This window comes from Homarus americanus, unplaced genomic scaffold (assembly GCF_018991925.1).
Source record: "Homarus americanus isolate GMGI-L3 unplaced genomic scaffold, GMGI_Hamer_2.0 scaffold53233, whole genome shotgun sequence".
NCBI classification, from domain to species: domain Eukaryota; kingdom Metazoa; phylum Arthropoda; class Malacostraca; order Decapoda; family Nephropidae; genus Homarus; species Homarus americanus.
This window is the reverse complement of record NW_024751660.1, coordinates 5,520,421-5,548,347: the sequence shown is the minus strand read 5'-3', so window position 1 is coordinate 5,548,347 and position 27,927 is coordinate 5,520,421. Positions and strand designations below refer to the sequence as shown.

Genomic DNA, 27,927 nt, shown 5'->3' with positions numbered 1-27,927 from the left:
TTAATTATTAAGGACACATAATAAGCATAAAGCCAGTTAGAATTTTTTTTTTGAAAAAAAACCCCATAATGATATGAAGATGTGTGAAATACATATCCATGCACCTGAAAAATAAATGTGCATTTATATAAATATTACCAGAAAAATAATAACACAAGACTTGTTTACATTAATTAGGAATTGGAACAGCTGGCAACCCACATCAGCTGATCCCTCAAAACAAGGCTAAGTAGATCCAACACTTTATATCTTTTGCATGTTAAAATTTTTTGATAATTATGAAACTGAAAAGAAAAATAATTGGTCTAAGCTTTTATAACATTATAAATCTGAAGAGATTTATATATTAAATTGTAAAAGTTAGCAAACTAAATTCATAATGGGAGTTTCTGTCTGTTCACTCCATAAGTCCGACCAAAGTCCACAAACTGTGAGACAGTGGTGATTGTTATGCTCCTCAGACCCATTGACTCACCTCAGATAACCTGCTATCGTTAACGGTATACCATGTTGTGTTAAACTCTTCTAGTGACAACCGGGAACTGGAGTTATAAGTACATTTACAGCGTCAAGACTCTGTTTTTTAACAATTTGGAGAGTGGTAGTGCAACATGTCCGTCTACTTCCTTCCTTTTGAGGTGAGTTTAAACTGAATTTAATTATTCTTTTGGGTGGGGGGAGGTTTGGTTAGGTTAGGGTAGTGTTAAGTGGTTAATCCTTAGGTTGAATAAAGTAGGATGGAGATTCTTCAGGTAATCCAGTTGGGGATGAAAACTTATGACATTCATCATAATTGTTCAGTTACAGAAATCAGGAGTAAGAGCTACTGTTAGCTATCACATGTACAGTATATGCAGAGGAAAGCATGAACTGATGAAAATAAATTCGATAAATGTGGAGGAGACAGTTAGCACCAGAAGGACTTAATGGAATTGCACCAAATTTTCAGGAGATGGTGTTAGGGTGATACCGAGTAAGAAAATCAAAGCGACAAAAATGTAGTATATTTTTTTTAGCCTATCCTTCGACTATAAATTACTCGTTAGTGGGCAGGGCATGAAAGAAGAGGGGAATAACAGTGTAAAAACACTGAACACTGATCGTATGGCAGTAATTTCATGGCTCTACGTATTTTGTAGGCGAAGAAATAAAATATTTAACATGATTAAGGAGCCGTCGGATCTCCTGTCGGGACCATATTTTGGTTCACATCGTCTGCTGTATGGGAGCATCCGCAGTCTTTGTTTACATACCAAGATATGAATCTCATCGTGCGTGTTCATTGCTATTTATATTGGATTGATTACTGTACAGAAGTTCATTTATTTCAAGTGATGTTGTTGTGGATGATAATGAGAAAATTGAAACGACAATGCACAGGTTAGGAAGTTAGATGGGATCAGGTAGGCTAGGTAAGGTTAGGTCATGTTCTAATAGGTTCTCTGCATTTTTTTTTCCATTCTCGTGTTTAATATCAATTCCTTAAGTTATTCCTCGTGCTAACTGTCTCCACCTTTACCAAAGAATTTTTGTGTTTATTCACCAAATTTGTAATGTTTGCACCAGTTCTCCTTAAAAAAAAAATAATGGTAACAAATATAGCTTATGCTTTGTTGATTCACAGGTCCTTGTTAACCTCTTCAACTATTTGGGTGTGAGTGACCTTCTGGCTGCCTCCTGTGTGTGCAGTCTATGGAGGGAAGCTTCCATAATCCCATTAGCAGATAAGGTCACCATCATGATCACAGACGATGCAGCTCCGGCAATGGAGACTTTCCAAGCCACGTGTGTTCCATACCGCAACTGGGTGTTCAAGGTTTGTGTTTTGTTTAAATTTACGGCCAAAGTAATTATTGATACACATTCTGTACTTGCAAGTAGAAAAATGTTTTGTACTTTGCAAATTACATCAGAAAAATTATGAATTAAGTTGTAAGTATAATTACTGATGACTAAAGAGTGTATAACTGTGAGAGGTGTGTCATTTGTATAGTGTTATTAAATTAGGTTTACCTGCCTTATATTTGTACTTTATCATCAGATACTTACTTCATGCAGATTATTTCCTTTTCTTTTAACTAATGTTGCTATACTCCATGTTAACTACTGTATTATTTTATGGAATGATAACTTACAGCTATTTATTTGGTTCTGTACATAAATTGTCTTGAACATGTACCCCTTAATAATAGCACATCATGTACGTACAGTACAATTTTGCTTCTTCCTATAAAAAAATCCTGTATTAGAGATGTACATATACAGTACTTGTACTGTATTGTATATCACATTTGTGTGCAGTATTATACAGTATATATTAGATTTAAGGCATTTCATCTGTTGGTCATGTAGAAATGTTTTTCATTCTTTTTCATACATTTTCCTGTAATTTTTGGAGAAAATGGCTTTAAAACTTTAAGTGAACTTAAGTGTCATAACCAGCAATATAGTACTGTTTTACCCTGAACCATTAGTCCGTCCATTATTTAGTACCACATTTAGCTGTTTATATATAATGTTTTGTCATTCACATATTTCTCTTACCTTAATTAGCAACACGTCACTTACCAAGGGACCTCTTCTTCAGGTGTTGGCCAGGACAGAAGAATATCCATGCTGACTTGTCATATTAAATTTCTTTTGCCATCTCTTATTTCCCTGACCAACATCCTTCTTTAAAGCATTGGTCCACCTCTCTTTCCTATAATACAGGGTCATTTTTTATTCAAGAATCCAAAATAATTACTATACTTTAGGAGCCTATAATTGAGCAGGAAAAGCAAAAATGTTCTTCACAGTGATTTGATCAGACTTCTTTCCTACTAATTTTTGGTTCCTATTCGTTGCATGTCCTAGAATATAGTAATCATTTAGGGTTCTTCAATAAAAAATTACGCTGTGCAGTATACTGTACAGTACAGTATATGTAGGTCATCCCCCTACTGCTATCTCCTATGTCCCACTTCTTTACATCTCCTTGTTCTTGTTTCATGTTATCTCTTAGTTTCGTCTGTGTTTCTAAAGAGATTCATTTTTTGAGTAGTAACTATAGTCTTGGTGCTTGCAGTCTTATGCTTCTTCTTTTTTGTACTGTTTATCATTCCCTTCTTTACCACAAACTGGAATGTGGTGTTGATGTATTGTTGGTTGTGGTATAATTCAAGTGCAGGTACCATGGTTTTAGTTTGTGGCAAAGGGGGTAATTTCTCTAATGTATTATCCAATATTTCTCTTTGATAGATATGTTTAAGATTTCCTCAAGATTTTACAGTATTGCTTGAGAATATTGCTCCTCTTGAATATAGCCTTCCATTACAGGAAGTGGACCTGTCCTTGTGTGGGGTATGGGGGGATTGGTGGTTGGGGATGGGCAGTGAGGTGCGCTCCCTCAGTCTACATAGTACTGGCATGAGTCAAGCTGATTTTGTTGGTCTCCTGACACCATGCACAAAGCTTCGTGTCCTCAACCTTAATGGCTCCAGAAGTCTTTTTAGGGAGGGTTAGTTCATACTTTTTTTGTAAATTTATTGCTTTTGTATTCAATATTTAAACATTCAAATCAGATGTGTATCCAAGAGTTCTCCCCACTTAGCCCTTCCTTAGAAAGCTTTTTAACATTATTAGTAAATGTTTATTAATTTTTTAAATAGTGTACTCTTTGTGTAATTGAAGGAAGCAGATATCTCTCCTTCTGGCATGCTAAAGCGAATGTGGAGGAAACAAGCACCACATATCCATTCTTTAGGGTTGTTTAATGTAACCCTGTCTGAGGAGGACTTTGCTGTTTTATTGTCATACTGTTGTCAACTACGCTCACTCAACATTGGCTCTCGGCACCTCTTTAGGTCTGGTAAGTTACGTAGAGTTGTAGTGTGAATAATTGTGTTCATGCTGCAAGACTCATACAGCCAGTACAGTATTACAGTACTATTATATTATAGTCTTTTTGGTACAATAATTGCTGTCAGTAAGAATGTAATACAGTACTGTACTGTAGAACTTAAAGGCACTGTACAGTATTGTCCTGGCTTACATTCTATCATGTTGTATACGGTATTCTTCAGATCTCTAGGATTTATGGCATAAAGTACTGTAGTCCCTCGCCACCCGTGGAGGTAAGGCAAATCCGCAGTTGGCTTGTGGGAAATAGGGAATTAGGTTCTATGGTTGCGGAGAACACTCTTCAAAGTCTAACTAAGTTGCCTGTTCCTCCACAAAAGAATATCTGTATTGTACATTTAATTAAATTTGAGTAAAATATATGTAAAATACTGTAGCTTAATATAAATTAAATAGCAGTATAGGTATAAAATTTATGGAACATCTCCGTGGAGATGGCATGATGCTATAAAATAAGAAAAATGAAGAGCATGGGTGTGTATGTGTGTGAAGTGAATATGTGTGTGTGTAAGGTGAATATGTGTGTGTATGTGTGCACATGTGTGCATGTGTGTGCGTGCATGTGTGTGGACCTGGTAGGTCGCCAAGTTTGACTGTCCTTGTAGCTACATCCCCCTTGCTCTCCCCCTACCATGCCAAGCTGTGTTATTGTTATTTTTCAACTTGTTTTTTGGGGGAAGATATACGCAATTTTATTATAAAAAAAAATTACATACACACACAATCATTCATATAAAATGTGTAAAAAATTAAAAATAAAAGAAATATTTATTATAAGATCAAAAACATAAAGAGAATAAACATTTCTTACATCCGCTGGAGTTAGCCAGACAATCGTGAGAGGGGGAGTACACTCCTGTCTCCCGTGTCCTTAGTGAACCAGTTGCCAACTGGTGGATACTTGAAATTCAATGCCGTCGTTGGTGAAATGGTATACATACAGAGAAAAACCATCGATACCCAGAATCCGAGGTTGGCGAGGGCCTACTGTATATATACAATTATGGTTGTAGGTACAGTACTGTATTGTTGTTAAATGTGATTTCTTCATCTTGATAAAACATTTTTGGTATGAATTGACAAGAGACTATATTTTACAAACAAGAATACAGGGTGTTCTTCAGTGATTATAGGGCAGGCAATAGATACCTTGTATTTGCCTATGCAGTGTACTGTACTGTGTTGTTTACAGTGTTGAATAGATTTATTATTACAGTACCTTTAATAAGTAAATTACATGCTACATTGTGCTTGTCTTATGTGAAAACACTTGGGTTTCAGTTTTTTCTTTTTTCCATTTATTTTTTATTATAACCTTGTGTTAGTCACCATGCATTTAATACTCAACCAATTGGAGGACTTCCTTATCATATTTATTTTTATATTTTTTTATTATGAAAGATAGCTAGAATCAGTGAGCCAAAGTCACTTATGCAAATGCAGTAACAAAATATACAACTTATGTACTGTATATTTGAAAAGGGGATTTTTTCAAATTTGTAAAAGTACAGTACAGTATGTGAAATAGATTGCTTTAATGAATGTGGGATACAGTATGCTATGTACCGATGTATTTGCCCATTGGAGATAAATGTAATATTTGATTCTTTTACTGAAGATGGGTAAGATTTAATTTTCTAGGAAGTTCATGGTATTGATGACTTGATTTACCGGTAGTTTGCATAGTGAAGTGGTTTGATACATCATGGAGTACTGAGGACACTAAAGACTCACTTTGTATATTACATTTGCTGTTTGAGAATGTGGAGAAGTATGTGTGGATATTTCTACCTGTTATCATAGCCATTTTGTGTTAGTTTCCACACTTGTCTACCTTTATTTCTCCTCTTTATATGAACCTTCTTTATCCCTTGATCTGCAACATACAAGAGTGAGTGAGGGAGGAGTAAGGATAATAGCTTGGCAGATCATGACCATATTGTTTTATTAAGTTGTTTGGTTGATTAAGAGAATTAGGCACAATGCTAACAACATTTTCTGAAGTATTTATTGTCACTAGTAACGATCTGTACTTTTGACTTTAGGGAAGATAGACAGATGGCAGTTCATGTTGCCTGATAATCAACATTTTTGTGATATCACTGATTCTATAATTGTCAAACCACTTCTCAGCTGATGTGTTGGTGCTTCAGTAACAAGGTTAAATGTTTATCATGCTCTGATATTGTTTTCAAGGACTTGTTTCTCCTTATCATCTGAAAGTGACACAGCACTCCAGTTGTGTATTGCAATCAAACTTCCTAAATCCAAATTGCTTTGGATCAAACCCTGTTAAAATTTTAGAAAAAATTGAACTTTGGATACCTAAATATCATGGTCTCTTTGTACACACTTTAAGTGTACTAATTTTCCCAATTCCTTAAATGCTGTGGAAAGTACAAGTCATTGTTTGCCTTTAAGCCTAATAATATGTAATATTTACTTAAGCAATAATACAGTACAGTAATGTACATTAAAAAATATATGGCCTCTTACTACCAGGCCAAGTGGGGAAATTTCCAAACATTCTTACTCCTGACAAAATATTCATCTCCAATGAGCTAAATGTTGTACGTATTTATTTTTTAACTTGTAATTTTGGGTAGATATACTTATTTTTTTTTTTACTCAGTTATATGCACATAAATAATGTGAAAAAACTTTCCATATGGTCAAAAACTTAATAAACATTTCTTTGTCTGCAAGAGTGTGAGTTCTCAGCTGCTCAGACTGTCTCCTATGTGTAGGGAAATGTTTGAAAAATAATACGATGTCCAGCTGTAAGAGTACAGTATTAAATATTATAATTACAAAAGTAGCAACAAAGTAGCAGTACATTAAACAAAATCATTATATAAAAATATTTACAAAAGCAGCAGGACATCACATTAAAAACAATCTAAAAATAATCATAGGTGATGCTCGTGCTGCCATCTTGTGAGATGTTGGGGAAATGTTCACTCGTCAGCACTCGGGGTCTACCCCTAGTAGATCCCAAACTTGGGAGAAAAATGGGCAGGGCAGAAAGAATGTAGGTAATGGACAATGTGGTCACCATAGATAACCATTGTGCACCCTTGCCTTTGAGGTGAGTAGATTACGACCACAAATAAGTTCACACATATAGGCAGATTTGTGTTACATAGACTCATTTGATGAGGAACAACTGCACTGAGATGCAACGAGTGACCCAGAACATGCTTTTACACATTCAGACACATACAACCAAATTTATCTTGTACATACTGAAATACTAGTTGAAAAAGGGTTCTTGCATATACAATACATAATCTAATTCACATACAAGTATCCCTCATTGGCTTTCATTTTTTCTTAGTAATTTTCCCATTTCGTCTGTTTACATTGTCTTTCCCGCTTTTTCTCATTTTCTAGTTCTTCTATTTTATCTCTCATATCTTTATCACTTTTCTCTGTTTTCTTTTCTTTCTCTTTCATATTTCCTCATTTCCTCTCTAACTCTTTCTCATTTCCTGTTTTCTCTCTAGTTTAGCATGGTAGTCCTTCCCTTGAAAGTACAGTAACAGCAAAAGTTTGAAAGGTCACTGCATAAAATCGGAGGTCAAGTTCACAGAATAGCATAGTTCTGAATCTGCCTACAAGTGCTCTATAAGGCACTGTAGGCCAGTAAAGAATCAGCTTCAGCTCTTCATCTCCTCCAGCCAATAGTAGTTCGATGTGAAAATACTCCAGCAAGGGTTACCAGGAATTTTTTTACCCCTTGATGCAGACTGTGCTTAAAATTTTTGATCTTCTGATGTCGGCCAAAAAGAGTACAGCGACTATTTTTTCTCTCTACACCTGTTTTGTGATGTGTAGAGTACAGTATTTCACAACACCTGCTGTGGTCTGTTGGTTATCCTAAACAGTTATCAGTGCCAGATACTGTACTAACCTGATCAATAATTCTTAAAACTCACTGATAATTTTCCAACACTTTATGTAATCCTGATACTGTAACCATGTTTTCTGCAGACTATCAGAATATGCCTCCCTCTACTGTACTGTTGTTGTTGTTGTTGTTGTTATATTTTTTGAATGGCGTGCAGTCGGTGCGCCACTCAGGGTTGTTGAGTACCATTAACCAACTGTTAGTTTTGATAATACAGACAAGATAGATATTTATTCAGTAAATTTATCATACAAGTTTACAATTGGTTTAGCATGTACAATTCAGTAATATATAGACAATGTGTATCCCTAAACTGTGCTTTTAGTCTAGTGGCTAAGGGGTCAGCTTCTCTCTTAACGCATTCTTCACTCTCTGTATAAAAACTCTTGATAGCATTTAACACTGGCCCATTTATGCTACACTGTACTTTGTCAACATTTCCTACATTGTTTTTCTATCTTCTCTATCATATGCCATACACATAATCTTTCCCTTCTCAGTTTGTGTTCTTTAACACAAGAATTTGATCCACTCATCTCTATTCTTTGACTTCACACTGCTCCTCCTTAACACAGCTTCAGTTTTTGCTTATTCTCTCAGTCCAGTAATAACTTTTACAATATTCTTTTCCTGGTTTACTTAACAAACTTATATTCATCTCTAGTTTTTGTATTAATTTGTATTGTAAGTTACTGTATGTTATTTTATATTGAAAGTTATTGTTTACCAACCCTAAAAAGTACTGTATGTATTATTGTTTAAAAACTTTGACAATCGAGTAGTTGGGATTACCTACAATTTCCCTAGATTACAACTCTATTTTAACCCGAACCTCAAATGTTTACGGGGAACCATTACAAGAAACAGCTGCAACAGGAGGTTCCAAAATTCCAGAAAAGAGCCACAGAAAAAAGTTCTAAACATCCCATAGAAGCTCTGACAGAATACTGTATTCCAAAAATATCAAAACTATTGAAAGGAGAAATATGAAGTATTTTATTTACTGTTGCAGGAGGTTGACATCAGGCTACAAGCCCAGTTTGCTGAGGTCTGGAGAAATGTCTCAGGGAAAGTGAAGAGTTTGAAGCTGTTACATGCAGACCTCAGTCAACAGGAATTTATCAGCTTGTTGAAACAGTGTAGCAGCTTGGAAGACTTGAGATTAGATGGTTTAGCTCATCTTCTTATGGCAGGTAGATACTAGTCTGTAAGCTTGTTTGGTGGATACAGTATGTCTGCAGCACTCACCAACGTCTACACTCTTATGCTTGGATTTTATACCAGCTGGACATTTTCCGCTTCTTCCAATAATCTCTTCATCAGCTGCAAATATTTGTTTTAGATTTGCATTGAATTCGTTGGAAGCTGTGCTTATAATACATGTACTACATCATCTTTCAACTTATAATATTTATATAATCTTTTCTATATACTTGCTCATCAATCTGCTCCTCTTGGGGCATTATATTGCAAAGTTCTGTTTATGGACTGTACTCTCCTTTGCTTAAACTGTAATCGCACAAGAGAAAGGAACGAGTGGTGTGGATATTGGTTTTTCTTACTAATCATTTAATTTTCTTTTTTTCACTAAGGTACCCTCTTGAGCAACCCTGAAGATGTTAAAATGCTCTCAGCCTCCCTGAAGAACGTGACTCGACTGCATTTGGCTTGTTCCAGATACTTGACGGATTCTCTCTTCAGTCGTCTTACCTCAGTTGTGGGGTCACTGAGCAAGCTGTCACTGGCAGGCTGTCAGATTACATTTCATGAAGCAATTCATAGGAGATTTTATCCACAAGATGGACGAATCACAGAGTCAGATCATGTTTTAACTTTCAAGCATATATTAAAATGTATTGAGGAGAATTCCAGTACTTTGAAGGAGTTAAGTCTCGGTAGAACAATCATCGATAGTGAGGCTCTCTATAATCTGTCAAAAGTCCCAGGATTACAGCTTCAGTCATTACACTTGATGTCCTGTGACCAGCTGTCAAAAAGTGGTATTCAGTTACTATGTGAAAACCAAAAGTCCATCACAGACTTGGACCTGAGTCTTTGTTCACGCATCACAGATTATGCAGTGTTGTCTGTATGCCAACACCTCCCCAACATAAAGAAGCTGAATCTGCGAAGATGTCAAGGCATTACGGAGGTATGGAAATTCAAGTGTTTACTTTTTTGTAGGTACTATATATGGAGTTTTACATAGATGTTAAAACACAATCTGAATTTCAGAAAGATGGCCTTAAAAAAGGAAGATCTCTTAAAACACATCTTCTCTTATGTTGGGACCATGGGTGATTGTAGTTAATGACTGGTTGCATACTGTAGATTTGTAAACTGTCTGGTAGCCCCAAGCGATCTGAGTTCCGTAACATGCGGGATACCTGTAATATAAACTATACACACACACACTTACCTGATTTAGTCTAGTGCATCTGGTCGCTACACACAGCCTGGGTTAAGCCTGCTCACAGACTCTGCAAGAGTTCAATCCCCGCCATGACGGGGTGGTTATTAGCTGGTTTCACCATACCCTTACACCTCACTATGGCAGTGTCTCAAAGTTCTAGAAGCTGGGCAAACTGAGTCTGTGCTAGATAATAAACAACAATCATATTCATCCTCATTATATAATTATAATATACTGTAGTATTTAATAGAATATTGATATTGACCAACATTGTAAAAGCTTTCTCATATTTTTACCAAAACAGGTGTTAGTCTTGGTTATTATAAGAGCTTTTGGATTTGATTATCCAAGATGCATTGTTTATAGTGCTTGAAAAAACCCGATATAGTAATTAAATCTGTCGGTAATTAAAGTTCGTTGATAGGGAGTTTTGTGTCACTTCGGGTACAGTAGTTGTGTCGCCATTTGGCCGACATTTTAGTGGATGTGGTGATATCAATAGAAGTAGTGTTATTGATTGTGATGGAGTTTTACTGTGTAGCAATAAAGTTACTGGTTAAGATTCCATGCGTATATGGTAGCAAAGCTATTAATGATGTTTGTGTAGGGATTCGAAGCATTTGAGATGTTAAGGAACATTGAGTAATTTACTTGCATAGCTGTATGGAACTATTATTCATAAAACTGTTTCAACATTACCAAATTTTGACTAATGTTTTTATTTATCATCCAGTGCCACACTGATCTATTTTAATAATCATAACACTAAATGGGTTGGGAGGTGTGGGAGGGAAGAGAGGGAGGGCACAGTAAGAGAATTGCAGTATCAGCCAGCAACAACTTGTATATTTATCCATAAAACAGATTTGTTGTGCTTTCAAGACCTGACACTATTTATATGTAAACAACAAATATATTCATAACATATATTGTATGTGTAATAATGACATTCTGACAGGGTTACAAAGAGAATATATTTGGCTCAAAGCTAGAGTTGTTAGTCATATGTTTGTTAGGTGTGAGGTATAGTCTGAGTCTGGCATGAATGCTGGTGACTTACATGCTTACTCTATTGTTTACTGGGCCGTGGAGGGTCACTGAATGTCATTGGCAATGTGACGGTAAAATGATGAGTTATGAATCTCTGCCCTTAGTCCAGTTAATCTGGGTAATGTACTGTATATAATGATAACATGTAATTAGCCCACATTTTTATCAATACTGACTGTCCATTTGTTGACAGAGGATATTACAAGATAATAGTTATACTGTATTATGTAGATTAATATAAGGTAGTAGGTGCAGTAGTAGCCAGCTATCAAACAGGGAGGTACTACCGCCTGGGAAGATATTGGAAGCATAATGTTGTTTAATGGTAGACCCTGCTGCCATATGGCATCACAAAAATTATGACCAAGTCCCAGGTTGCTGATCTGACATTCTGCCTCATTTACACACAATTGCAGGGTCTCAATTGTTTCTCTTACTTAGACAACACAACATACATACAGTACAGTATATTGTTTCTCACTATTGACCTTTTTTTTATTTATGTTTTTATTTATGGTCCTTTATTATTGTTATTATTATTATTATTATTATTATTATTATTTTTATTATTATTATTATTATTATTATTATTATTATTATTATTGTTATTGTTATTACAGTATTAGATTATATTTTAATTTAATTTTATTAATTTTTATTAATTATTATTGTTATTAATATTATTATTATTACCTGTATTATTATTATTATTAGTAGTAGTAGTAGTCGTAGTAGTAGTAGTAGCAGTAGTAGTAGTAGTAGTAGTAGTAGTAGTAGTAGTAGTATTTGTAGTAGTAGTAGTAGTAGTAGTCTTAACAAACAAGAATTTACAGATGCCATTGCTCTAAGGTACGGTCGGCCAGTAGAAGGTTTGCCCTCCCAATGCGTGTGTGGCTCTTCCTATGACGGCGATCACAGCATGGTGTGCAAGAAAGGGGGCTTCATATGCATGAGGCATGATGAAGTAAGGGACCTCACAGCAAATATGTTGAAGGAAATATGCCGGAATGTCATGGTAGAACCGACCCTCCTTCCATTGGATGGTGAGATCCTCCAACATAGGACTTCAAACACATCTAACGAAGCCCGTGTTGACGTCAGTGCTCGAGGATTCTGGACGCAAGGACAGCGAGCTTTCTTCGACATCAGGATTTTTGATCCCATGGCCGCATGTCACCGTAACCTAGCTCTCGATGCTGCACATAGGAGGAACGAGAACGACAAGATAAGGGCATATGGGGAGAGAATCCAAAACGTTGACCAAGGCAGCTTCACTCCCCTAGTGTTCACAACCTCTGGTGGGATGGAACCAAGTGCAAGATGTTTCTACGCCAGACTCGCGGAGGTGATCTCCGAACAGAAGCAGCAGCCCAGAAGTTTCGTTACAGCCTGGATGAGATGTCGACTGTCTTTCTCTCTCCTTCGGTCGGCTTTGCTCTGCCTCAGGGGAACGAGAGCTTCTGCCCCAATTCCGATAACTGCTGCAGATATCGACTACGAGGCTACAGTCACTGAATGCCGCATAGATCTGCGGCTCAACTAATTTAACACAGATAGGATAGCTTCTTATGTATTAGGATATTTAATATTAAGGTAAATAAATGGTGGCGAAGGTGTGGCTATTGGGGGAGGCTGGAGGCCACGTAAAAAAAAAAAAAAAAAGTAGTAGTAGTATTACCGGTGGAGTAGTTGTTTTATATTTCATACACAGGCCCTGATGTCGTTCATTGACCTGTGCCCTAGTGGGCTAATCCCATGTCCCCCTACTACTGTTATAAGGCATCACCCTCTCTCAAGTTATGAGGGCACTTGTGGTACAGTATAGTATTCTTGAATTTTTTACTCCAATTTATTGCAGGTTGGTATTAGAGCCCTTGGGCAGCTGAAGCATCTGGAGGAGCTGAATATCTCACACTTGGAGGCTGTTACATCAGAAAGTGTGGAGGAGGCTCTGGGGAAGGAGCCAAGACCAACCTTACGAGTGCTCAACCTGGCATCTCTGCCACTTAGTTGGAAGACTGTTGCAAACATGGCAACATTGACACCCAACCTTATACACCTAGATGTCTCGATGTGTATTAGTGGCATAAATGACAAAAGCCTTCAGGTTAGAACTTTGATGATCCCAGAAGTTCTAACAATGAGCTATGACAACACAGTACAGGCAGTCCCTGAGTTACGAATGGGTTACGTTCCTGGACCCTATCCGTAAGTTGATCTGTTCGCAAGTCGGAGTAGTGTTAATTCCATACACAACAAATTATGTAAATACTATAAATAAAGTGCTGTTAAACAATATAAAGTAATGCAAAAAATGGTATTTTAGTTAAAGGTTTCTCTCATGAATATATTGGGATCCTGTTCGTAAGTGCAGGTGTTTGTAAGTCAGGCGTTCGTAACTCGGGATCTGCTTGTACAGGTATGGGACCATTTATCTGACATGCTTGGGACCTGGGGGTTGCTGGATAAGGTTTTTTCTTGAATTTGGAGCACTCGGGTCTAAAATGTACAAAATGTACAGTGAACCCTCTGTAACTGGTTGTGAAGCCTATGTTCAAATCACTAGATTCGACCCTAAAAGTGACTGAAGTAACAAAATTATATAAATAGTACAGCAATGATGAAAGCATAGAAAGGGCAAAAATTATACAAATTAGTGTACAAACTGTGTCACAGTTGCCCTTAATACTCATCTTAGTAATGCAACAGCGTCCTTAATAACGGTACTCTGCTGCGGACCCTCTGACCTCCACACACCTTCACGGATATAAACCCGTGGATACATATACTTTATCATAATTATTTCTTTCATTTATTTTGGCACTTTCTGTACGTAAGTTTATTTGTACATCTAACTGAGTGTGTATGTAACTTTGTAAAGAAAATTAAGAAAATCACATATATTTATTCCAAATTACAAGTTGAAAAATAACCATAACATAACATATAGCTCACAGGTGGAGAATGGTTAGAAATACTGTATTTCTGCTCAGCCTGAGAATTACTTTTGACGCTAATTATAACCCTTTCACCGCATTGTTTGATGATGTAATTATTCCCATCAAGTGTGATTAAGTTATCATAAATGAAAGTGCTGATTTGAGCTTTTTTATTACTTTTATATTATGAGAATAATGTGAAGTTTCCATATCTGGCATAAAAATTCCTTTGGGATGTGGGTAGCTAGTGGATACAGGGTATTCATGATATTTTTTATAAAACATATTGAACAAAATATTATTTTGTAACTTGGGTATTCTTCAGGTAAAGTGGTCTGATGAAATCACATGTTAAAATTGCCTACCAAGTTATTCATCACTGTACTGTACATTATTATTTTATGTAAATTATAACCAGGTTTTGAGGTCCAATATTGATACTGTACCTCACCTGGAATAATTTTGGGTGAAACCAAACAAAATGGACAATACAAACACATTTTTTTAAATAGAAATATCAAACTTGCATATATTCACTTAATTTGTTAACCATAAAAATGCATTTTATAAAGTTCCTTGCAACTCTTCCAACAGTCATCTTTCATCTTACACCCATGGGTCTGTCAAGGGAAATAAAATCAGTACAAACACATACCAGTAGCTAATTACATAAAAATAATACCTGTACAGTAATTAGTCAGTAAAAATATGCCTTAGTTACTACAAAATATTTGCTTTTCCACTTTCACACCACCACAAAAACTGGCAAGCCAAAATAGTGGTAGAGTAGTTCAATAATATTCCTTCTTTTATACAGTACTGTGCTGTATATGGTATATTTTCATACTTGACACAATTATACTGCCTGTCCCCATATAATAGAATGAAAACTTATCTTATTTATTCAGATGACAGTCAATATAAAACCTCTTATGACGGTCAGCAATGGTTGGGCTCAGGTGTCAGGCATCGTGTGCAACTACAAGTGTGTGTTGTAGTTGAGTCTTTCACCAAAAGATGGTAGCACAACCCAGGACTGGCAGTGCATTTAAATTCTTGGAACATAGTCAGTTTAAGCAGGGAATAATAAAAGTTTTTGATGCCATGGAGTACAGTCGATTTGCACAGTGTAGCACAATAATTTTAAATTTGACTACAGTCAATTTGCACAGTGAAAGGGTTAAATAGTAATTTGTTCCAGAACATAGCCAGTTTTTAGAGTGCTCCAGATACTGGAACACCAGATAAATGGTCCCAATTCTGTATGTGTTTTTCTCTATAGTCAACATCAGTTCAAGTAGTCCCTTGTATAGTATAGTATGAATGATAACAAGTGAAGGGGGAGTGTGGTAGTTCATGAGTTGTGGTCATTGTGAATTGTAGTGGGGAAAGCCTTGCAAGAATTCTATATAAAGAAATACTTTATCACATTTCATTCCTACTCTTGTAAATTTTCTTATATCCTTTAATCTTTTTTATGTAATATTTTCATTCCAAATTTTGTATTTATCTGCATTTTGAAATCTTATAGGTTTACATCTAGTATATGGAATAATTGGAATGCCCAATATTTCATATAAGCATCTTATAGGCCGGTAATTCACACTAAGCCTAGGTTTTATTTCCCTGAATAAAGTACTGTACATGTCAGAAGGTACTACACACTCAGGCTTAAGGCTCACTGCCCCCTTTTCATAGGTATCTGGTTCCCTGAATCGATCTCACTTCTCTGTCAACAGGCTATATGTAAATCTCTGACAAAGCTCCAGATCCTCAACATTAATGGGTGCACACCTGTGTCAGACATTGGTTTATCAGGCCACGGCCTTGGTCAAAATGATCCAAATGTAGCTGAAACAGGTCTCTCACTAGAAGCCCTTGGCATAAGGGAAAGAGGTAAGCAATTCAGATATTTTTGTCCACAAATTTATTAATCATTCACTTATAATGAAAATGTAAACAGTATAATTTGTAATTTGCATGGATGGGAGGGTGGTAGCAAATGAAACACAAGTGGACATTGGGACCTTACAGTCTCCTGAGGAATGTAAGGTTGAAACATAAACACGGGTCAGGAGTAAAATTTCCAGCGTCCACTTGTGTTTCTTCTGCTGCCACACTCCCAGATAGATATATGTTTTTTATTTATCAGTTCATCACAACAAAGAGAGTTACAGTGTTTATATATATTGTCTGTGGTGTAGCTGTACTATATGTTTTCCATTGTTATGGAGCAGCTTGTACTTGATAGGTCCTCAACTGTATTTCATGGACTTTATCTCGGCAGAATCTCCTTTAAGATTCCAGTTATTTTAAAAAATCAGATTTTAAATGCAATATTTGCAAGTCAGTTAGTAGCACAACAGCTAAACCATTTGATTGGGGAATATTCTATATTATTAACTGTCATTAAATCAATTTGGTAACTTAATATTTAGCTTGGTATCACATATCCATCCTTTTCATTCCGAGCAGAGTGGCAGTTGCAGACCCCTCACCAAGGTCTGAGCTCACCAGCTGTTGAAGAACCAGCAGTAGCACTTGAAACAGATGTGAAAGATGATGCATGTTAGTTGAGTGTTTAGCAAGTGAATAATAAATAGTATCATAATAATCCCTAAGTAGAATATGAGGTGGAAACTAATATTTATTTATATTTTTAGCTTATTCTGTAGTAAATTAATTTAGTCTATTTGTATGTTTCCTCGAATCATCCTGATTGCATAGGGTCTTCCTGTTCCCAGAGAAAGGCTAAATAGGGATTTTTTTAACAAAATAAAATTACCTCACAAAAGGAAAGAAAAGTCACCCAAGAAATCCAATTAAAGTTCAGTAATTTTTAAACACAAGTGATAAACCCCGATAGCCGGAATACTTAATGCAGAGCTCTTTCCAGGTAATGAGACAGCTGTCTCGAACCCAGAAAAATCCAACATCCTCATAATTTTTCTCGGAACTTTCCAGAATTGCTCATTATTTCATCCTCGGAATTTGCTCCAAGACCCAGAAAAAAAATTGGAGAAAGTTTCTGTAATTTTCCAGAATTTTGCACCATTTCATCGTCAGAATAATTTTATTGTAATTTTCCAGAAAATGTGCCTTGATTTTTTTAATTTGCTCCCAGACTCAGAAAAATTTTTTTTGAGAGATTTTCTGTAATTTTCTCGGAATTACTCAGAAAATGCCCCTGATTTTCAACCTCGGAACCTCATTCACAGACCTGGAATGGAGAGAATTTTCTCATAAAAATTCTGAGCCAATTTCAATTCTGGGTACGGTATTGGAAAGTTCTGATTAATAATAATAATTAACGGTTTATTGAAAAAATTCTGCAGCCCGAAGGCTGAAAATATACATTGGACATAAATGACTTATTACATACATTGGTGGTTTAACAAAAGCCTTCATTAGAGAAAGGTAAAGGAACATACAGTGAACATACAGATTAATGTAGGTGTTGAACAGCAAACTCGTAGTGTAGTAACTCCCTCCCAGATGGTGTTAGGAGGAACTCACGTGGTGTAGTAGTTCCCTCAGATGGTGTTATGAGGGACTAATGGAGCTATTACTGTAATTGTGATGGTACAGTATAATAAACACATCCTTAGCCACCTCATATACTGTACAATACAGTATTGTAATTATTTTATGCATTCCTGCTGTTATTACATGCTTTTTGTTTTTACCCCATGTGTATGGGGTCTCACAAAAATTCACAATCAGTAACAGAAACATGGCATTTTTATATAGATTGGATTCTTAATGTTCCAACAACAGTCACTTTCTGACCTCATAGTCACCTGAGGTTGACTTTGACCATCACTTATGACCCAAGGATCCCCTCCCTCCTGGGCCCCTCCCTCATCACACCACTGAGGCGTAGTAAGATGATAACTTTGACAATTCCTCTGTGTGTGAGAATTACGATATCAGTGGCAAGGCGATTGGCCACAACTGGCGGCTGGGCCTGCCTGGCCGATGTGAGTCATACTGTCATGATGTCGACATCATAGAGGAACCGTGTATACCTCACTGGGTAAAATTTATGTGGATTCGTGGTGCTCTTGTGGAATTTGGACATCTTAAGTTTCCACCTGTGTAGTGATGTGGCTTTAATTTGATATGCTGTGCTGCTTCATCTTCCATTTCTCCTTTAATTTTTAATGCACTGTATATGCTATTACTGCTTTACCTGGCAGTTGTTAAGACATTGAAATAAGATCTCAGCAACTTCATTTCTGTAAATGTGCATATTAATAACTTCTCCCACAACACTTACCCTGGGATGATGCTCTTCCCTCACAGGTTGGAGACTCAGTGTTTTGCATGCAACATGTGTTCTAGTTATTTTTAATGTACTGGCACCTCTTCTGGGTGTAGGAAAGGCTTCAAGCAAGTACCTGTATAACATCTTTACAGAAAAATATGTCAGGTTCCTTAGTTTCTGCTATAGATATTCCTATAGATCATAGTGAATTTACTTAATGTAACACCTAATGCACTGTATTTGATCAATGCTCTTACCCCTAGTACTGTACTGTACCTTACTGTACTGTACTGTATTGTATTACTAAACCAAAGACTTTTCCCCATATGAAGTGGACATATTTCTTGCCAATACTTCAAGGGTTACCTTAACATCACAGGTTTCCTGGAGTCTGGTTCCTCCTGTACCAACACTGGATAGACTAACTATCCGAACGACTAGTAAGATGATAAATGGTGAAAATAAAAAAAAGGGATTTTTTCTCCAATCTCATTTCTACTAGGATGTAAAGTGACCAGGCAGGCACTAATCTCCTGAATCTTAGCACTTACCATCTAGTGGGTTAGCTCATCATTATGGCAGGAAGCATTTTTGCCTATCATTGATATGCACGTGCAGCTAATAGTGTCTCCTCATTTTATTGCTGAGTGTCTAAAGAGGGAATCAGAGCCTTCACTCAGACCAAGATTTACACGCAGGGCCGTTTGTCTTTGTTGGGAACATTATATCAATGAGGTACAGTATGGAATACTTGGGTACAGTAATTTTGTTGGATTGCTTGTTTTATAACCTTTAGTAAACATAGCTTATCTATCTGTTGTTGGAGTGTAGATATTTGACGTGTACGTACAGCAATTTTATTGAGGATTTGGGAATGAGTTGATGGTCTTGAAGGGTTGGTGGGAAATGCTGTAATTATACAGCCACCACTTATCCATTTAATTTTTAACCCCTTCACTACAGGGATGCCACTTTTTATATTTTACTTGGCTAATGCCAGATGATTTTTATTCAGCACAGAGGGGGGACTCTTACACAAGGGATTAACATCTCTATATACAGATTTGGCCTTAATATTTTTCAGAATATTTGTCTTGACTTAATTCCCACACTTCAGAGAGCAGCCCCTTATTCTTCATCTCTATGACAGATCCATTCAAAGTGCAGCTTGGTTCGAGAGCAGAAAAAGTCCTCCGTCAAGAAGAAGAAGTAAAGAGATATTTGCTGAATAACGTTGAAGATATTGTTAAATCATCTGAATATGGTGTATGTAACTTGATAGGTGAGTTATTTACAAGGTAATCTGAATGATTTTCCCTTTTCTTTTTGACAGAGATTGATATTTGTTCCCTTAAACTTTTACTAAGAGTACATAGGATACTTATGAGTACAGTACAGTACTGGACAAAGACTCTGTGCCACTGTGTTGATGCTTCTCTTACAATGATGATATAGTATCCCAGTCTGTCCATCACTGGAGTCTCAAAGGTCAGCACATGGAGATATGAACACCTGGCTCTTGTAAACTGTTCCACTCATCCACATTATGCAGCAACAATTGATTTGTATAAGTTAATCATAATTTTAGTATATTTACATGCTGTGTCTGGTGGCATCAAAGACTATAAACCTTTTTCTGTTGATTTTTTAAAATTAAGATATCTCGACCTAACACAGTATCACCCAGGGATTAATATATCAGAGGCTTAAGTCATAAACAGTTAACACACATCCACAGACCAAGGGAACCTCTTGCGATATGGCCCTAAACCCCCTATCAGAGGCATCATACAGTATTTTACTTGTACTTGGCTTAAAATGTTTGTTTTTTCCTGTGTGTTTTGCAAATCATATGATAAAGAATGCATAGTATCCAGGGATTATTATACAGGATGTGGTCTCCGTAATGGTTGTGCTTCATCATCATCACAACTATTTTATGGCCATTTTCCACACTTGCTTAGGTTAGCGTCGTTGTGTGTGGTCAAAACATCTTATTTGAATGCCTTGATCATAGCCGAACATTTTCAAGCTGTATAGTTTTCAACTTTGTAATATTCATATTTGATAATTACTTCAGAAATTTTTATATGCTTAATTTTACTCAATGTAAATAAGTACTTTACCAGTTATTTTATTAAAGATAAGGAAGAGTGCTGCTGTAAACATTATCTTCTATTGTTGGACAGATGGAGAAAATGTGGAATGCATCTTGAATTCATTAAATCTAAGATACATTTTTCCTGTTTTTGTGAAATCAGGTTTGCGTGAGCTGAATCTTTGTGGTTGCAAAAAAATCACAAATGTCACATTGGTTCATGCTTTCAACTTCAGGGAATTACAGTACCTCAACCTCTCACACTGTTACTCGGTATGTATATAACTTTTAAGTATTTTTCTTATTTTTCAACTGTATGAATTTCACCTTTTAGTTGTTGTTTCTCTACGAATATTTCATAGGGTGTTTGATAACTGAGGTGCCAGGTAAAACACTCTGATTAACTTGTATATTTTAAGAAGTGTTTGTGTGATTTGTGAGTACGGTAGGTACTGTAGTTGTTGGGAGACAGCCATGTTTGGATCATCTCATACTACAGTACAGGGGGACCCCGACTTACGAACGCTCGCCAATATGAACGTGGTTAAACTTGAAATTTACAGTACAGTCAACCCTCACTTTACACGGTCCCACATTCCGCGTTTCCAGGTTTACACGGTGCCCTGCCAGAACCCAGGATGCTCACATTCCGCGGTGGGTGTACCCCTTTATGCGGGTGAAGTATAATTTTTTTATTTAGCTCATAAAATTCATACAAATTATCCGGCCAGAATATAATTTACATTGCTGGAATTCTTACAATTTGATGATCATTTTGAATATAAACATCATAGATTTTGCATTAGACATACAAATTTTAGATATAATGTTTACTCTGAGTAAATATGTTATCTTTTGTGCAAAATATATGACATTTATATTCAAAATATTCCTGGTCTTACAAGGAATCCAGCAATGTCAATTATATTATCCTAACTTTAGTTTGAGGTATTATTTATTACTATACCTGGTTTTCCCCCCAAAATTTCTTAGAGAGGGAAGAGCCAGCGAGTGTAGTGTGAGAAGAGGGGGAGGGAGTCGAGTCCATTATTTGAATGGACATTAACTTGGCGACTGTATTTCTCTATTTCTCTTAAGTATTAATTGTGTGCATGTACCATCATAAAATTAAGATGTTATTTTTACTAGAACATAGGTATTGTGTTGGAAAAAGTGGAGTTTGGGGGTCAGCTGGTCTCTATTTCATTTAATCCCATATGTTATGTTATTCACTTTACGCGTTTCTCACTTTCCGCGGTACCCTGTGGGTTACATTAACCGCGTAAAGTGAGGGTTGACTGTATTTTATTTACCTGATGCTTTATTTTTTTACTTTCATTTACTGTATTTTGTCATTTTATTTCTTCTTTTGTCTTAAATCAATTGATTTTAGATGTATATAAGGACTTAAGCTGCGATATAGTGGGATTTTAATTTTTTTTCTGTAAGTACCTTATGCACACATCATGTGTTCTGACTTAAGAACGTTCTCAGGAACGAAACCCATTCGTAACTGTACATAGTTTTTATGCATTTTTACTGAATAAATAAAATTGATCCTTTGCACCTCAAAAGAAAATTTTATTATGTGTTTCTAAGATGGAAAACATTATGATTTTGTTATTAAAAATATATATAAATAAATGCTTTTTCAGATAGGAGAGGCTGGTCTGGAAGCCATGGCCCGTCATTGTCCGAGCCTTGAAGTCTTGATGCTGGCAGAGTGTGGTCAAACTACGGACCAGGTTATATTAGTCATTGCTCACTACCTCAGACGTATCAAGACATTAGATTTACAGGTGTGGATATGTAATCACAGTATATACTTTCTGTTAATTGATCATTAGTTCACATACTATTATTTCTTGATGCAGAAGTGTTCGGCAGTTATTTGAAACAATAAAGTGCAAATATTTTTTATTATATAGGTGTGTGGATGGCATCAGACGTGTGTGGGGAAAATTTTACATTGGTCAAAAAACATGAAGAATATACAGTATAGTGTACAGATAACTAAATACTGCAATAGTTTTTGTACTAAAGGAAAAAGTGTATAGGATTGATGAAGTGAATTACTGACTTTTGATAAATAGGGCATTTAAATGTACAAGTGGAAAGTTAAGTAAGATAAACAAGTTACTGTATACATGATGACCCTTTGGTGTTAAACTTTGTCCAGTTCTCTGTAGTTGGCCAACTTTACCCTCACTCACTCTCTTTATAAACCGCTCTTTTAATATTTTATTTGGCTAATGCCATATGATTTTAACCAGCTTTCTAGGGGACCCAATGCACAATGGGGTAAACTTTATTATGGATCAGATGTCTGACTGACCTCCTATGCCAAATGGCTTCCGTTAATTTACTGACAGTCTGAGTAATCTGGAACAGTAGACCAACCCCCATTTGGTTGCTGAGGCTGATTTTGAGATTGCTCAGCCCTCCCTCTTGTACCTGTCCTCCCTAAAAAAGTTGGATTGGAAGTAAAGGTTGACTTTTAGAGGTAAAGGATGTAATTAGAGCTGTGTTTATTTAACTTGTATAGTGTAAATTTTTACTTATACCTTTTCTGAAATTCCATACTGTGCAGCTTCCTCCAGAAGAATCAAAATATCCAATTTCTTGTTTCTGGCCAGATCCTGTTATTGTACTTATTATAGGCAAGCTGATGTCCATGCTACGAGAGTACATGACACCCGCATACCATCTTGTTAGGTAGCCATCAATTTGGTTTGTTAGTCAAGTGTTACCAAGGATTGTTTGGCATTAGACAACACCATAGTTAAGCGTCTAAAACTGTAAGAAGAACTAAGCTGACAATAATAATAGATCAGGTGTTCAACAGCTCCTCTCTGTATAGTTGTGGAACTGGACCTTTTGTGTTGGTCCTTACAACATCTTGTTGCCAGTGTCAAACAGAAACAGATCAGAGCTAATATTTTTATGCTCAGCATCAAATAATCTTTTAACCCTTCCCCACATTAGGATACCTTATACAAAGTGTCTCCTTTTAGAATCTGGTACAGTATTAGGGTCAAGCTTATTCAAATTTTCAGATTTATTTAGTTTTTACGATCCTTGTCACATAACTTGGGGCTGCGGTGCCTAAGGATTCAACCTACTTGACTTGTTGGCAACACAGGATGCTTAGTTTTGATGTACCCTGTATGTTTATAAATTATCTCACACTTTTAGACATTCTGCCTCTAGCCTTAAAGTTCCCTGAAATAATGAATACCTGTACATGAGACTACAGTAATACCCGTTGTGACTCATATTCTCCACCCAGATGTGTGTCCAGCTGACAGATGATGCTCTGGACAGCCTCAGCAACTGCCACACCTTGCAATACCTAGATGTCAGTGGCTGTGACAGGATGAGTCTGGAGCAGGTGCGGTTTGTCCAAGGAAAAATACCAAGGCTTCTCAATTTTCACCACCGTGGAGTAAGAGAGAAGGGGCCAAGTGAGATGCATATGGAAGAGCTGCCTTCAAAATTCACTGTGCAGATTCCTCCTCCACCCCCTCTCTTCTCTAAACTCAAAAGGAAAGGAGCACGTAGATAGAAAATAGAATTTGAGCGCTGTTAAACCTAAACTAAAATCATCTATGATTGTACAGTATAGCTTAATTTATTTCCAGAGTTATATATTCTATGGCCAGTACAGTACTGTAATCTATTCTCACCTTTTTCAGTACTGCCTCTGATTTTATTTATTCATTTATTTATCAATTTTTTAAGGAAAGCACTGCCTTATTATATTGACATTGATAGATTAGACTGAACCAACATATTTAAGATTCTCATTTAATAATACAGTACAGTATACTGATTTTTCTTTTTATTAGAACTGAAATTTTACCCCTTAGACTGCTCCAGACCCTAAGTTTTGTGGTATTGTTTGAATGGGACTGCCATGTTTGAGCGGGATACCCATCTTTACACACATCACTGGAGTAGTTGCTGTGCAGTAGAAAGGTTTCAGTTACCGCTGGATGTCACATGGGACGGATGGTATATTTTGTTTTTGAATATGTGGAGTGTGGTAACAACTGTTGCATCTCTCCCACCCATCTTTTCACACGTGCTGCTTTCCCGCCCATTTAAGCGCCGATTTGAACCATGAAACGTGGTAAATATGGTTATGTTATTTTATGTCTTATTGATGAAAATTTTAATTGCTGTTGTTCACCTGATTCCAAATAATGGTAAAATAAAGGGTTCAAAGTGGGAAAAAAGTGCAATAAATGTTTCCCAGTGCTTCTCAGTGTATTTGTTTGTGTTTATAAGTGCTTGTATGTAACTACAGGTATCAGGTATTATTGTGATGTGTAAAGTAATTTCCCAGTTTTCTTTGTTGGTTTCTGTTTTTTTTTTATTACTAAAGTCCCCTCTTATGGCATCCCTAATCACTGTACAGTCCCCCAAAAAGTACATTATCGTTATATTTTCCATCGCTACAATTTGAAACTCTAGATGAATTACTTTGATATGATCCCCAGTGCATCATCATAAGTTGGTATGCCTGCTGGCTATATTCGTAACAACAGCTAGAGATGGGGGAGGGAGTCATCCTTGTATGGCACACTAGATACTCTAATTTAAAAAGAAATCCATTAAGCTGCATTAATGTATGTATCATGCTGGGTAGAATCAAGACATGTGTAAACAAACCACTGACTGATGATTACAATAACACTGGAATATTCATTATATGGAAATGCTTCAGAACATCATAATTGAGAATGGGACCTCAATACGGACATTTCACTATTACGTCGTTGTACTGACGGTGTTTCGTTCACACTAAGTTTCACAATATGCATGATCAAGTTGTTCATGATATGTCTTATTTATGAATAGTGACTAAGCAAATAGTACTGTACTTGATATTTGAGTGAACTGCTGTCTCAGTACTGTATTACATATACCCTCATTGTGATGTACAATGATAGCACCCCTTACTTTTTGCGATGTTTCCCGACAGTTCCTCACCGGCATGGTGTTGGTATCCATTTACAACATCCACTCCAAGTCATGTAATATATGCTCTGAGGCCTCAGAGGATTCACATCATTCAAAAATGTATATACTGTATTGTATACTCATTCATGCTCAAAGATTGCAGATGCAGTACAGTACAGTACTACCATCCGTTCAGAAACAGGTTGAGTAACATTGCTCGAAAAGCCTTGAATCACATCGACCCCGTGGCTAAAGATACTCTTTTGGGAGACTGTATATCAATTTGCTTAGTACCAAAAGAGTCCTGTTTTACCAGACTACAGCCTCTTTTTTTTTTTTCAGAATTTTCCCAAGACCTAATTTAATTCATTTATACAAACAGACCTAGAAAAATAAGATGCAGTCTAAGGGCTAAGCTTTCCACTTCACAGTTCTTGTCCATCAATTTTAATGAGGGATAATTTGCTTCACATATTCAAACCTTAAAGCTCTTGTGATATACTGTACCTCTAATTTAGTATTACCTGATGTTAACCTTTTTTCCATATAAATCCACATTGATTAGTCTCAGAAATTTTATAGAGTACCATAGCTGATAATTTCAGATATTTTCCACCATCATCATTCCAGGAAACAACAGTGCTTCACATACTCACTATTTATATATACTGTAAAGACTAAGAAATAAGAGCATCAGAGAAGAAATGTACCGATAACTTAAATGTAACTCATCTTCCTAGCAAGTCAGTGGCAAGCTTCCTTGAATAGTTTTATACATGGATTTCTTCAGTATAAACCAAAGTATTTTATTTTAACAACTATAATCACAAGAGCAGAAGATATGTTAAGCATCTTTAATGAATTGATGGTGATGTTACTCATGGTTTGGATTCCACAGTCTCAAAATAAGGTTTTTAAGAAAAAGTGAACATAATATAATCTGTTTGATTCTTCAGGTCAATAGGTGTGCTTGGATATTTTTCACATGATATATCTTTGGACCTTCCTGTAATCTATGTGGCAGCTGTTAGATGTATTTAGATGCTGATGAGCTAAATTTTATTGGTTGTAATCATCACCTGAACATAGATTATGATATTTTTACTGTATAAACTTTTAAGAGGTACTTCCAGAAACAAACGAATTTTACAATTTAACAGGTTCCTTGAAAGTTTTTATATTTAGGTTTTGGTTTCTTGTAAATATCGTTTATTTACTAATCTTATCATAGTTTTCCTGGTCAACTGATCCTTATCCTTGATCATATTCCTTGTTGTTCTCACTTGTTTTGAATATGAAGCCTTAAGATGCCTTGGCAACCTGAGATTCATTGTGGAAGTTTTGGCAGATGTTGAGCATGTGACAAGAAGATGAGTTGTGTTATGTGGAGCAGTGTTTTAATGCGGATAGAGTGGATGTTATGTCAATACAGTATTGCCCAAGGGAAGGATAGTGTCCACAGTGTAGATCGGCAAGATATGCTTTCAGTTCTCTGGGAGGGTTGTTACAGTACTTAAATGTGTATATTTGGTGCTGGTGGAGATGATTTCAGTATGCTGTTTGGAGAGAATCATTATACAGTATGGAGGATCATGTTAAGGTGTTATGTATGTGTTTTGGGTGAAATATCGTTTCATGTATGGGAATAATTATGTGCTGTTATGTATAGTTTAAAATTAAATTGCGGGAATGAGTTGGGTGTTGTGCTGTGAACTCTGCCCCTGATGTATATGGAGGTGTTTTTCAGAATGTAAGTGACTATTATTTATGATTTTAGTGCATTATCTATTTGTTCTTAATGATTTTATTTGAATTTTTGAGGGATGATGAAGATTTTATATATATATATATATATATATATATATATATATATATATATATATATATATATATATATATATATATATATATATATATATATATATATATATATATATATATATATATATATATATACACACCTATACTATAATATATATATATATAAATATATATATATGTTATATATATATAATATATATACAGTATATATATACTTACATGTATAACATATATATATATATATATACAATATATATATATATATATATATATATATATATATATTATAATATATATATATATATTATATTGATATATATATATATATATATATATATATATATATATATATATATATATATATATATATATATATATATATATATATATATATATATATATATATATATATATATATATATATACACACCTGGTACTATCAAGGACCCTTGACAAAAATTTGTCTGGAGGTTACCCTTGGTGAGAATGACATATACAGGTGCTCCTCTACTTAAGAACGTTCAACTTACAAACTTTCAGAGATACAAACATCATCACTGAGGG

The 27,927-nt window shown here is 35.7% G+C and overlaps 1 protein-coding gene across 4 annotated transcripts; it reads left to right on the top strand.

Annotated features, from left to right (window-relative positions):
* Window positions 1-33: 33 nt before the first annotated feature.
* On the top strand, window positions 34-27,026 carry LOC121854816 (dynein regulatory complex subunit 6-like). Of its 4 annotated transcripts, none has more exons than XM_042349616.1 (11): window positions 34-638; window positions 1,625-1,816; window positions 8,823-9,003; window positions 9,403-9,962; window positions 13,132-13,380; window positions 15,952-16,108; window positions 16,688-16,780; window positions 19,630-19,761; window positions 20,741-20,850; window positions 22,233-22,376; window positions 23,867-27,026. In XM_042349616.1, the coding sequence occupies exons 1-11, from the start codon at window positions 612-614 to the stop codon at window positions 24,140-24,142; spliced, it is 2,121 nt and encodes a 706-aa protein (XP_042205550.1). In that variant the 5' UTR covers window positions 34-611; the 3' UTR covers window positions 24,143-27,026. The 4 variants fall into 4 exon arrangements, with proteins under 4 accessions (XP_042205550.1, XP_042205551.1, XP_042205552.1 ...); XM_042349617.1 differs by lacking the exon at window positions 8,823-9,003 and adding an exon at window positions 3,319-3,499; XM_042349618.1 differs by lacking the exon at window positions 16,688-16,780.
* Window positions 27,027-27,927: the final 901 nt, after the last annotated feature.

Excerpts from the sequence above, each read along its gene's own strand:
- LOC121854816 (XM_042349616.1), top strand. The coding sequence starts at position 612 with ATGTCCGTCTACTTCCTTCCTTTTGAG. Across the intron at positions 9,004-9,402 it reads AGCTCATCTTCTTATGGCAG|GTACCCTCTTGAGCAACCCT; the intron begins GTAGATACTAGT and ends TTTTTCACTAAG. Across the intron at positions 22,377-23,866 it reads TCAAGACATTAGATTTACAG|ATGTGTGTCCAGCTGACAGA; the intron begins GTGTGGATATGT and ends TTCTCCACCCAG.